At 36.3% G+C, this 14,410-nt stretch overlaps 1 protein-coding gene across 2 annotated transcripts in view; it reads left to right on the top strand.

Moving 5' to 3' along the window:
- The window catches only part of tbxas1 (thromboxane A synthase 1 (platelet)), a 97,806-nt gene that overhangs the window by 2,322 nt on the left and 81,074 nt on the right, over positions 1 to 14,410 (top strand). For both annotated transcript variants that reach the window (XM_049483605.1, XM_049483606.1), the window contains exon 2: positions 4,239 to 4,371. In XM_049483605.1, the coding sequence (XP_049339562.1) occupies positions 4,239 to 4,371 (133 nt within the window). The remainder of the gene's footprint in view (positions 1 to 4,238; positions 4,372 to 14,410) is intronic.

Raw genomic sequence — 14,410 nt, 5'->3', positions numbered from 1 at the left:
GATGACCTTAGTATTAATCTACAATGCAGATTTTTTTTAATTATGAAAAAAATAATAATAATAAGTTTTGTGACTTTGTGACCAAAGTTTAGTCTGGTACAGTGAATGTAGAGGTGAACTCAGGGTATTTATTTTACAATCATTAGAGATGTATACTTTTTCCAACTCAGTAAATAGTTCCATGTATTCTGTGTTTGGCAAGGGAACAAGGTTTTGTAGGAAATGTTTGTTTGTTTGTTTGTTTGTTTGTTTGTTTGTTTAGCTTGGCTGGACCTGCATATGGTTTTAACTCGGATGGTGGATTTTTTTGGAATTTTTTAAGTTTCTAGTAGGAAATTTAGTGGGGAACCCACCACATGTATAATTAATTATTATTAAATATAATTATTAACATTATAAAGTGGATTTAGAATCCAAGATGGCTCTTTCTCACATCAACAGTAGTATTATACAGTTTATTAGCTCCAAACTATTTTCATTAAATCGGTCGTTACACACAGTATAGTCCAACTTCTATTTCGCCAGCAATGCCAACTTGAGACAATGCTAAACATGATAACATGGTAAATTATTTATATGAGGGGTTTTATCTGGAATCGCCATCAAAAACACAGGCTAATGATGGACAACCAGTTGTGGTAAACTGTGATGTCTAACTGTCAATTCTGGTGTGACATTATTCCCAGCTCCAACATTCAAGTTTAAAGAAATGCAGCTTTTAAATATTTTATTGATGTATTCTCTGTTAACCTGTGTTTCATATGTTTTTTTTTGTTTTTTTTTACATTTTCATGGTTATTCAACAAACCTGTTTTAAGGATGTGCAGAAGTAGCTATGGAAACTTTAAGTGTGGTAATTTATTATTTTTAGTGCAAATATTTTAATGACATGTGACCTATGTGCTTTAAGTTTCTTATATGCCAAACCTGCATTACAGACTGTACATAATTACTAGGGATAGGACAAAATATTGAAATTGTGATATATTGTATCATACATAGTGTTAAATATTTATATTTTTCTTTAAACGTAAGTGTGCCAAACTCCTTAAGACCTGCCTCCTAATTTGATCTACTGAAGTTTTTGATTATGATTCATTATTCCACATAATAATAAAATGAATAGAATACATCTGTGGTGTAGAATACTGGTTGTCAGATTCTGTAATATTGATGGCAATAAATCCATAAATCCTGGTATTTGCTTATTTAGGAGTATTTTATCCTCTACAGTTACAGAGAAGTAGTAAAGTATCATAGGGAATTGTCTTGTTATAAATGTGAGAGTATTACAGAATCACAGTAGAGTGATATTGCTATTGTGGGAAATGTAGCATAATAATACCGTATTATGAGATGCCTTGTGATTTTTATCCCTACTAGTTACACTAGTGTATTAGTATGGATGGTTGTGTAACTGTGTATTCATACTGACTTTTGTAATTAGCAGTTTTCAATCTATTAATCTATTTTAGTGTATACAAAAATACCTAAAAATATTTTCTGAGTAATCAGCAAAGCACCTTTGTATGTGGCTCTGGATAAGGTTGCCAGCTAAAGACTTAAATGTAAATGTATAAAAATAATGACTAAAGTGCATACATTAGTAACTTAAGGGTAAAAGTAAATGTGTATGTGTGGGTGTTGTATAGTTCGGTCTACTTTGTCTGTTTCACTTCTAATGTAAGAACTTTGCCCTATAAGACTTTAATGAACTTGTAGAACACTCCCCTTGCTTGCTATATATGTAGAATGTAATATCTGCCAGCTTTCTCACTGTAAAAGAGTTAATCTCTCGTATGCAGTGCTGCTAATGAAACTATAAAAGTGCAGCTGTTAACTAGGCTGTTAAAAATAGTGCTTCTTGGTGGGTTCATTTAAACTTGAAAGCCTGATTGCTTCCTCAAGTTGCTTCCTGACTCTTTTCAATTTCTTTGCAGCCTCAAAAACAACACAGATAAAACCGTATCACCAGTATGCCCCCCAGTCTCTGCTCAGGGGGTTTCTTATTTGATGTCTTTTATGGAAACTACTGTGAGGATTCTGGGTGCGTCTTATCCATTTTTGTGTAGTTTACAGCTCAGTTGCACTGTTTAATAAGCCGCTTTGAAGTCTTTTGTTATGGAATTCATTTTTTGTCTTTTAGGCCAGACCTGGGTAGGATCTCATTAAGCTCTGCAGAACAAATATTGATGTTAGAATCAGAAAATATGCATGTTTACATCTTACTCTTTTCAGAATCTTTTCAGTTATTAGAGTTCAAGCTGATGCTCATTATTCCATTATGTAGGACTACTTTTAAAAATAATTTTGATCTGATGGTCATATCCAATATTTACATGAAAACTTTTGATGGTTCCAATTACAATAAATGTACAAAATAGTTACTATACTAGAGGATGAGGTTCCGATCCTACAACCCTTTGTTCAGCACCTCAGCTTCAACTAAACAGCCTGCTTTGCTTGTCTTATTCACATTACATCTCCCATCCACTGTACATAAACTGTCTGATATGTACTTGAAGAAGAATTGAGAAAACCTTAGTAAGTACAGCTACAATAATGCTGCTTTTCTCGATTATAGATTATCTGATATAGAATGTAATAGATTAAACAAATTACAAACGACTATGTTTATGTTTACAGTTAGTGTTCAAGTAATTTATCAATGCTTTTTTTGTCATCTTTGGACCTTCCCACATAAATAATAGCAATATTCTTGAAAGCAGTCTGTTTTGTATTTGTTTATGAATTAGGTAAATGTTTATAGATTTTTGTTTGTGTCTAATGAAAGCATGCAACTGTTATATTTATACTAAATTAAACTTTAATGTTTATTTCGTTGCATTATTGTGATCTTTAAATTAATTTAGAAAATTCAGTGTTTTGTCAGTATTTTGTTACTCAGAATATTGGTAGTGCAAAAATACCCTGAAATAATGTGACAGTATTTTAGGGCCATATTGCCCACTCCTAATTCTGACATACCGTTGTTTGAAAAAGTGATTTGAATGTTTGCCATTCTTAAATGTTTCAGACCATCAAACAAATTTCAATATTAGTCATGAAAGTTTTTATTATTAAGGGAAATGGCCCTTTGTGAAAAAGTGTATAGGTTGAAATGGAATGCAGTTTACATTCTGCCAGGAAGAAGATGTATTCAGAAATGTGAGTATTTTGAAAGACCTTCTTTGAGAGCCCAGAGAAGCTTCTTTTGGCCAAACCCTGAAGGAAACATTTAATTAAAAGGTTTTATAACAATATTAAAATCATTGAGAGGACTTTATGTGAAAGAGCTTAGAGACAAGCTAAAGAAATATTATATTTCCTTTGTCTTGTGTATTTTTTTCTTGACTTTTTTAACCACCATACTGATATGTTTTAATAAACTCCAAGTCTTAAACTCCCAGTCTTCCCTTTCTAAAGCTCTGAATAGCTGCAGAATAACCAATACTAGTTACCTGATAATAAGCTCTAGACTTAAAGGTTAATGTAAAATTATTAATGTGCTGTCAGCTTTGTTTGCATTAGATCCTGCACATTGAGAGCAGCGGCCAGCAGTTTAATCTGCAGTATTTTCTACCAAGTTCCTCAAAATTAATTTCATCTAAAAATTCCACATGATCAGCATTCTGATGCTGTAATTTCCCTTGTGACCGTTATGTGTCTTTAAAAATAAGTGTTGTTTAAAGCACAGTAATGTGAGATGTTGTTGGTGAAGCGTAAAAAATGAATCAAATTAATAGGTGAGAATGTGTTGAAAAATTAACATTGTGGTTTTTTTTTTATTTTTTTTTTTTTATTGTCCTTGTCTCAAACACAAATGTTTTGATTGATCCCAGCACTCTGTTTGTCTTTAGCTCGTGACCGTGTGGAAAGAAAAGACAGTATGGATGACATTGTTTGCGCTTTGACTGTTTTTTTCTGGTTAACCATTCACAGCTTTAAATAAACAGTGTGAATGAGAGAGTGAGAGGACAGAGGTAAAGCCAAACTGTTGATGAATGTACGTTTGTACTGTCACAAAATAAGCGCTTATTTTTTTTTGTTGTTCATGCTGTGTGGGACTAGGTCCAGGACTGTTGTCTAAGCTGTTGATCCCTGCTGTTTTCGCTGGAGTCAGTGGCTCGTAAAAACCTTTATCGAAAAATGTGAAACTTGATAAGGTTTTTTTGTTGTTGTATAGACTTTTGTGAGAAGTTTGATACACATATATAACTGTTTTCTTCATCCAACAGGTTTCTGGTGGACTGTGTTTAAAGACTGCTCATTGGTTGTGGTCTCAGGAATGCTGGAGATGATTGGAGCTCAGGCCAGTGGGTTCACCGTGACACTGGGACTTTTCCTACTCTTTCTGGCTCTTCTCTACTGGTGAGAACAGACCTCTACAGCAGCTTATAATAGTTCCTTATCTTCTGCCCTTTCAGAGGTTCTTTAGTATAGACTGTGGTTCTATATAGAAGCATGACTCCTCAGAAATACCTTTTATTTATACTGACCAACCATAACATTAGCAGTACCTAACCAATACACTCAAAAGTGTTTTTGAGTGGTTGTAGTCAGTTACATTTTGCATCTAAACATGAATTCATATTGATTCTTTGACTTCAATAAATAAATGCACGTTTCTTAATACTCCATTATTTATTGTGGACTTAATGTAATTAGTTTCAACACTTGTTCAACACTTTTTTTGCTTTAAAAAAATTTTTTTTTCTAGCCTTCATCAGTGTGTAATCACTCCTTCCTTTCCATTTGCCCCTCTGCGTTAGACCTTAGATCAGACCCAAAAAAAATCCAGCCCGACCCAGCCAGAGCCCATGCATGTTCTGTACGAGCCCGACCCGGCCTGCCCCATAAACTGACATTATGAGCCCAAGCCTGATTTAAACCTCACATTGCTTTAAAAAGTAAAGCGTTAAAACTGACCTTTTTAACTACAGTTGCAAGATGTAGGTGCCTCTTCTTTCTGATTTCTGTCCCAAAAGTTTTTATTATATTTCCTGTAAGCCGTGTTTAAACACACGGAAAACTGTGGCTGCGGAAGAGTTCACGTGTGCACACTGCGCAGGCTGGCACTGCATGAATGCAACATTAGAACTTATGCAACACCACAAAGATCACAGATGATGGTGATTTTGTAACTTTTCTATGTAGTAATTATCACACCATAGCTTTCTTAAAAAAAAAAAAAAAAAAAAAAAAATACTATAAAAAAAATATCAGACTACGTCACTGATTGTTTACTTGAGCTCGACCTGACAGGGCCTGAGTAAGGTGGTGTGAAATCTTATCCTGGCCCAGCCCGAGATCAGGTTGGGCATCGGGTATGTTCGATCTCGGGCAGACAGTATAAACTCTACTGTGTGTTTACTTGTTACTGTACATTGTAGTATGCTTATGTGGCCTCGATAATAAAGGCTCTAAGAACAAGTTTTCACTTTCTCTGCTGCTTAGTCTGCAATTAAAGTTGCTGAATGCTAATGCAGAATTATGCCATTAGAATTATGCCTTTTATGAAGATGGCAACAGTTAATATAGTTTATATGTAGGTTATTTGAGGCCTATGATATTCAAATGCTGAGTTTAATGGAAAAAAAAATATTATTTTGAAGTAAATTAAATTGGTTAAGGTGAACATTACTACATTAAGTTGCTCTGGTATATTTTTTGTGGTGTGTTTTTGTCACACTAGGGTTTTGTGTAGCTCCATTAAGATACAGTATTTCCAAGTTATTTGCCTGCTTTGACCCATTAAAGGCATTTTGTGGTATCTGGCATCAAGATGTCTGTGAGTTCTATAAGTTGTGAGGTGAGGCCTTCATGGATTGCGTCAGCGAGTCTTTCTATGGAACGTTTGATGCCTGGAATGTTCTGCTCTTCATGTACTGAATCATGTCTAACAGTGTTTGTGTTTGGTCAGTGCTGTAGCTTAGGGTAAAGATATGATAATGTGAGCAATCTGCCCAGTATCTGCCCTACATGCCTATAAAACTTTCAATGAAACTTGTGTACCCATGACCCTGTTGGCTCAGTGTTGATTGTCTGTTCTTGTAATGCATTTGGTAGGCACTGACTACTGCTTTGCAGAAACATCCCAGAATACCTGGCTGTCATTTTAGAGATGTTCTGATTCAGCCATTTAGCCATCACAAAATTAGGATTGATCAGAGTGTTTCAGATACTAAAACGTGCCCATTTTTCCTGATTTTAACCTTTAACCTTGCTGCCTAATGTGTAGATCCCAACCCATGGGAACCCATGCCAATGTAGATGAAGATAATATATATATTTATTAACATCAACTAATGTACTAATAATTAGCTGATTTGTGTATGTTGGGTGTGTGCCATATATCATATGAAATCATATTGACCATACATTTTCCAAAATGGCTTATGTGATATTGCAATATTCTTGAAAGCAGTTTTTTAGTTTTTTTGTTTTGCTATTTACTGTATTGACCTTTAATTGTTTGTTTAAAGTATACATGCAGCACTAAATGTATAGCAGTAAATAGCAAAACAAATACAACATAGACTGTTTTTAAGAATATTGCTATTATCACAAAATGTGGATTTTTCTTTTTATTGTGTCAAAAAAATGCAATATTATTGTGTACATTATGATATGGCACACCCGCACTGACAAAAAAAAAGATTGAAAAGAAAAAATGATTATCTGGTTCTAATGTCATCTGTCAAGGGGTGGGATCTACATATTAGGCAGCAAGTGAACAGACAATCATTGAAGTCAAGAATCAGGCAGGTCTTGTCTGGTGTTCTCTGCATGCAGTGCTCAGTGTCTACCAAAAGAGCTCCAAAGAGGGGAAAAGGACAGGGGAGTTTGTTTGCTTCTAATATATATATATATATATATATTGTGAAAATAATACTTTACCAATACTAATATAACAGTTGTTCACAAAAAAGAGCTCCAAAGAGGCACAACTGGTAAACAAACAAAAGGGTCCCAGGCACCCAAGCTTTATAAATAATATTCGTGGAGATCTGCTAGTAACGTCTTGGTGCCAGATGCCACAGGACACCTTCAGAGGTCTCGCAGAGTTCATGCCTCTACTGCTCAGAAATGTTTTGGCGGCATATGAGGGGAAATTACACAATATTTAGCAGGTGATCTATCACACACAGTCTCATATTCTTGCCTCAAGCTAAAACACTGTCCGAAAACTAAGTTAGTCACAATTCAGTACACAGAGCAGTTAAGGAACGGAACTGTTCCAGAGAAAGAAAAGACGGCCTTACAGTTTAAAAATCACAGTCACGTGTGACGGGAGGACTGTGCAATGTCCTTCGATGGCTTTTCAGCTTTCGCGTTTGTAAGACAAACCTCTGAACACACATGCAGACACCTAAAAATAAGTTGTGGGTGAAATGCAGGTGACATCAGAGCGTGAATGCAGCCAAAATACTCACACATAGATATATTCTTACACTGATCTCATTAAAATAAGGACTCGACTGCATGTCTCACGATCAGATCGCACACTGGTTTATATCTACGGTTGTGCTTTTACTAAATGTGTTATCTGTCTATGGTTTACAACATTGCAGTCATTTAAAACCTGAACTCATCTCATGCACTTGTTGTAAGAAAATGTTTTCAGCTTACTGTATTTGCAGTAGTGCTATGACAAGCCATGCTTTAAGGTCTGTCCGCAGTTCATTGATTTTTATATTGAGAACATGGGCTTCACCTACTGGTCAGCAGGATTTTTAAGGATACTGAGACGGCTGGTGTGCTGGCAGTAGCAAAATACTTCAGCAAAACACAGGCCTTTGCAATTAGCAAACATTTCTCCTCACCATAATTTCAGGCTCTGCGATCACCTGTAATTCACCCTGTAATACACCAGGGGAATCTGAATTAAGGAGATTTGTTTATATTTGTAGTGCATGCAGGCTCTATTTTCTGATGAAAAATGTTGTAGAAGGTTGCATGGTTAAATGAACTACGGGTCTACAGATCTTCCTTGTGTCACCTCCGGAGTCCTCTTTGTGAGAGTAATTTTGAAACACAGTAGTGGACATAGACCTGGACCTACAGTATAAGTCACGCAGCATTGATTTATTCAGTTTGAACCCTATTGTACTGTCAATAGGACATCCTGGGCTTTCCAGTGACCTCTCAGAGGCTTGTTTTGTGGCCAATGGAGTACATATTCATTTTCAATATGCCAGTCATCACAGCTTTCAAATTTGATGGTAACAAGAGGGTAAAGAGATTAATTCTTTGCAGTGTTTTTGCTAATAATATGGGTTTCTTAACGTTAAGTTTGTAAGATTTCAGAAATGCACAGCATTTGTAGCCCTTTTAAATCACAACACTCAGTCTTTTCAGTCTTCAGTATTCAGTCTTCTCTAGTGAACAACAGGTCTTTCTACCAGAGCTGCAATGTTCAGTCAACATAATCGACAATGTCAGATATACAATTTTGGAAGAGGGACCCACAAATGCATTTGATTAAGCTGTTAAGCTTTATATTCAAGTTTCATTGGTCACTTTTTGCTACAGGTTGCTATGTTTTAATATGTTATATTAAGGCAGAGTGTCATGCCAACTTACAGGACTTGGGGACTAAGGATCTGCTTCTGAACATCTTGCTACTAAAAACCACAAAACATCTTCAGAGGTCTTGTGGAGTCAATGCTGTGACAGGTCAGGGCTGTTCTGGTGACATGGGGGTGGTCCTCACAAAACTCACATGCCTGGTGGTTTTATATATTAATGTTTAACGTTCTGAATGTTTATAGCTGTGAAAATTCAGTCACAGTATCCATGAGAAGAAGCAGAGTCATATTTGCTCAGTTGTAAATGACGATTTAACAGTTTAGCCAATTAGGAGAATGAGGTTCTGTCTCTCACACTTTCTGTAGTGAAGATAATTAAGAGCTATGAACTCTTGTGAACTCCTAACCATGTGTTTGATTTACTTTCCTTCCTTTTAGTGACTTGTTACCTTTGGCATTTTAAGTGGCTAATTTAGAGCCCATTTCAGTGCTGATGATCATGGAAGCTGTGGTTGCTTAGTGTCCTGCTTTTGAGTTTGCATAACACCATTTCCAGCCAGTTAATATTTAATAACATGGAGGAAAACCTCTATCTTAAGGGATCCTAAATGTAAGACTGTGATTATCAGCAGAGTGGGGTATTTTAGTATAAATTGCCTTGGAGCAAAGCCTAAATGCTGATAGATTTAACTTTAATGTGAATAATAATCGGAAAAACAATATCTGAAAAAACAGGAACTAATATCATAATTATTTCTCCCAAATTCGCTGTTCACTGTGTGTAACACTGTGGATCTAGAAATGTTAAATACCTGCACAACTTCAGAAAAAGAATGTCCCATCTGTCTGGAGTCCATAAACTTAAATAATTCATGTTGCATTGCCGTTGTTCAAACCTCACTCATGCGATAGTACCTCACAACATATACACACGTGAGCATTTCCATGCTGCCTCCTTCATGAGGCAAGTAATGTAATTAAAACACTGTTGCTCCAAAATTTGATATTTTTACATATTCTTACAAAGGAAAGGCCATTTCACCCTAAAAACTGATGTCATTCTTAGTGCAGTGGAACCTTCACATCTAGTCCAAATAGTTTTTTGTCTTCCATGCTTTGTAAGCAGGGCTAGAAACTTCATAGATTTTATAAAGGATATTTTTTCATTTTCTCTACTTCATGTCTCCCTTGTGCTCCCTTTTTTTAGCAATTTTAACATCATCCAAACAAATGGTAATTGGAAGGAAGGCGTTGTTCTTCGCAGATATGAACAGAATAGAAAGCATCTGCTCATAAGAGGCGTGGACCTGTTTTTCCTGTAAAGCGGCTTTGTGACAACCATTGTTGTAAAAAGCGCTATAGAAATAAAATTGAATTGAATTGAATTGAATCTGGAAAAGCTAAAACATCTCTACATTAAGTCTCTGTGAAGTACTTGCGTCTCTGCTTTCAGACAGGGTTTAGGCCTAGTGTTGGACTATACAGTACTTTAAACAGATATTATATATTGAAAGGAAAATACAGTCTAGTCTCAGACTATAATAAACTCCTAGTGTTCTGCTCTGAACAAGATGAGCTGTTCTGCCACCATCTTGATGCCCCATTTATTTATTGTATTTTTTCCACAGCCATTACAAAGAAGCTCTGATTGGTCAACCTAATTTAACATGTTGAACAATGCAAGCAACCAGGCTCCAATTAAAATAGCTTTTAATTGGACATTTTTTGTCACAATCCAGTGGTTAAATTTTGTAAAAGACATTTGTCATTTGTAAGCATGTGTTTAATATTGAAACTTGATAGGATTTTTTTTCTAGTGATTAAAGGGCCTTAAGGTTATTTTAACAGTGTGTATATTAGGAGATTTCTACAAGCTCAGTTCTGCTTTTGTTACACATTGTTTCAGTTCAGCTCCTTACTATAGAGTGCAAATATTCCCGTTACTGATGCCTGCACTCTTGCACACACTCGGTTGTTCGGGAACAAGTAAATTCCTGTCCGCTGGCAAAGCTACCATTCACATTGGACTGAAGAAGGCTGGTTATGTAAGCGCCTCTTATGCTGTCATCTTCTAAATGAAGATTTATATCAGAGGATGAAACCCTCTCGCATGAAGGCAACCATGACACCGAGGTTAAAAAAGACAAGATTTAGGGGAGGCGGTGTCGATGGGCCTTTTTGGCGTGTCTCCAGGGCAGAAATAAGCCACATTAGAGGATTAGTCTCCGGGTTTGAAACTTCACTGCACTGTAAAATATAAGCCTGGTGTCCTTGAAATGCTGCTTGTCAAACATGTTTCATGCTGCGCACTTACAAACTACACACCGCACAGGCTTCTACGGCTGGAAACTTTCTGACTGACAGAGGAGCGGGGATACCTCCACTGAACTTCCAGCTGCAGTGGAGAGCCGCTTCACTCTTCTCCAGTGAAGAAATCTTAGACTTCATTGATGTCAGATGATGAAATTAATTGATTGTCTGACGTGGAGCAGAAGATGCAGTCCATGTTTTAATATAGCATGTGTTGAGCAGTGCTGGAACTCTGCTGAAGCATCTCCTCTTTTACAAACCTAATATTGAACCATATGAGATCAGACCACAGACTGCCATCTGCTGGCTGTTACCCTTAGATTTACCAGACTGTGCAAAAGTCGGACACCAACTCAGTTTTGGTTTTGTGGTGATGGAAGATCTAAAAACGTAACACTTTTAGCATTATTACAGTCTGCATACAGTCTGCATACTGCATAAGTGTACACACTTGCTTTCTTTTGGTCTTTCCACTCCTCCAAACTTAATCTTAAAAGTCTAAGCATTTTCAGCTTATCACTATTTAAGCCCTTGCAAACATATTCAGTGATGTTGAGGTCTGGTCTCTGAGCTGCTCCGTTCATTTTCAGATGTTCCTCTACATTTTAAGAGCTTTGAGAGCTTCTTGATAAGCCACATCCTTTCAGACCCACATCACTAAGTTCTTTTCTCGTGTTAACGTCTGTGGTGATTTTTTTTTTTAGTTTCATTTTTCTAAGATGAAAGCTTACAGGGCTGTTTATCAAATAGGAATGTTTGTCATGATCTAGCAGAATAAGTTCAGCAAATTACTGAGAAGAGTAACCTTCTACAATAGAATGTTGTTATAAAAAAACTGAGGAACTGTTTAACGCTTTAACTGAGGAAAGAACCATGTAAGCAGTGGTTCTTTGACTTGTCATGTTTCTTTATAGGGTTGGAGCAAATTGTTGGGACAATTAATTTTATTGATTACAGAGTTTTGCTTATTTGCCTAAAATGCCTTGACATGTCACAAAAAAAACAAAGAAACAAAAAGCAAACAAAAATTGTTAAACAATATGAATATATTTTATATTTTATATTCTCCAAAATAGCACCTCTTTCTTAGAAGACAACTTTGCACATCTAGGCTGAATTTTCTTAGTCAGCTTTATGAAGTAGAGTCTCCTGGAATGGCTTTAGTTAACAGCTGTGTTGAACTTGTCAAGAGTTATTTACTAGAATTTTTTGCACTTTCTTTCTTGCAAATTCTTTGCCTCTTAATGTCATGCAGAGCATCAGTTGTAAGAATGTGAAGAGGTAAAGTTGGTATACAGTGAATAGCCCTATTTGAGTGATGTTCTCATCCATTTTATGGCGAGAACTACTCAACTAAGTAAAGAAAAAAAATGATATTAAGAAATGAAGGTCAGTCAATCTGAAAAAAAATCAAGTGCAGTCACAAAGACCGTCAAAAACTGTTGTTCATCAGGACTTCCTCAAAAAAGGAAAGAGGAAAAACTACCTCTGTTGCACAGGATGAGTTCATCATAGTTACCAGCCTCAGAAACCACAAGTTAACAGCACCTCAGATAAGAGCCCACCTAAATGCCCCACAGTGTATATTGGTTTAACTCTTAAGTTTACTACAATTCCTTAATTGCCTGGATGATTAATTTACAATGTAGAAAAAAGGAATGAGAAGAAATCCTTTGATTAATATCTTTTATTGTTTAGGTGCAACACTAGTTCTACAGTATTTAGACAGTATAATCTTGGGTAAAAAAAAAAAAAACTTTTTTTTATCAATTTTCAACATTATGATAGTGGATTATCAGAATTATCTCCTAGAAGATGAATAATTTCTACTTAAAAAACGCTGAAAAGGCATCCCATATGTTTTGTTGTAAAGTGCTTTCTCTTACTAAATGCAGCGGTCACACTCAGTTTGAGAGCGAAAATAGAATGCATGGTTGGAAGACCAGAACAGAAGGAAGAACATATGGGTTATTTGATAATGAAAAATGAGCCCTTAAGTATAATCAACACTTCTGAAGCTCTAATATGATAAGCTGTAATTTAGCTCAGCGAGTTGAGTAGATTTTGGCTGAGCTGAGGAATGTGTTTTAAAGCCACCCGATCTTGATTTACGGCAATCAGAGTGAGCCAGAGCCTTTATGTAATCTCAGCTGTGTCATTTCCTGTGTTGCTTGCTGGTTTCCGTGCTGGTGTGGTGCTGTTACAGTATGATGTACAGAAAACAGCTTTGCTGTTGGTGGAGTTCATGGAGAATTTCCCTTCAGTGTAATGCGAGAAGTGTGTGGCTTTTTTCCTCATACTGAATATGTGCTAATCTCTGACAAGGCAAACTGTGGAGCAGGGACTGGTGCCAGTCATTGAATCTCTCTCTACTGGTGTGACGGAGTGGAGAGGATGACATATTCACACAGATCTGCTCATAAAAGCTGAGAAACAGTGGAGAATGTGAGTCCATCTGGCTCTGCGTTCTCGCTGTTTAAACAACTGTCGCAGCTTCAAAAGGTCAAATCGGCCGATATGATATCGGGGCAGATGTGGTCAAGCAGCAAACAAGCTTTCTCTCTCTCTCTTTCTCTATCTCTTTCTCTCTCTCTCTCTCCTTTCCTCTTTCTCTCGCTCTCCCACTCACACACACACACTGTCACTCATTAGCCTTACTGAACTGCACTTTTGACCTCCACCTTTCTGTTTTCAGTTCAGTAGATTTGGTGTGTTTTGGCCGCTTTAGTGGAGAACAATAAAACCTAATCATCATAAATCACAGAACAGAACGGTTTTCAACAAATGCAGATTTTGGATGTAGTACGGGTTCATACTGTATGTTATGACTCATATAGGATTAAACTTTACGCTCATTCTATCTGATTTTCAATCCCTTTCTGACATAGCATGGACAGATAATGTACTTAACTTCTATATACCTGCAAATCTCCCCTGCATGCTGGTATGAGATTCTTTTATCAGTCAGTTTTTACAGGTAGACAAACAGACAAAGCAAGAGGCAGACAAAACAACTTCCAACATCGTACAAATAGCTTTAACTGTCTTTTTTTCGTACATTTTTCTTGTATTAAAGTCCACGTAGGACGTATATGATATGTGTTCCAAAAACAGAGCAGTCAAAGTGGCACAATGTGTCCTGATTTTATCACTAAATCCACATGTTTAGTTTTAGTGTGATCTTAAGGTTCCTACTAAATATTTACTCTACTACTATAGAAATTTAAGATGTCCCAAATTCTTCTAATTTGAAATAATACAGAAAGTGTGACAAAAGAAAGAGAGAAATAAGGAAGACAGAGAGGAGAGAGGAGAGAAATGCAGCTAACATAAATTTGCAAACATTCATTTAAATAATTTCATACACTGCAAAAAAGAACATTTACAAGTGCATTGGAATATTGTGGCTGTTATTCCGTTGGACCAGTGTAGTTACATGTGGTATTTGTCACCATGGTGTTAACAGCCAATGCTTGGTGGGAGGTGGGGCCTTCATTGAATGCATCATTAAGACTTTGGTGTCCATGACCCTGGTTCCAGCTTAACAATTGTCCTAACCACTCATAACA

The sequence above is a fragment of the Astyanax mexicanus genome, chromosome 9, assembly GCF_023375975.1.
Source record: "Astyanax mexicanus isolate ESR-SI-001 chromosome 9, AstMex3_surface, whole genome shotgun sequence".
Taxonomy (NCBI): domain Eukaryota; kingdom Metazoa; phylum Chordata; class Actinopteri; order Characiformes; family Acestrorhamphidae; genus Astyanax; species Astyanax mexicanus.
This window is presented reverse-complemented; position numbering and strand designations above follow the sequence as displayed.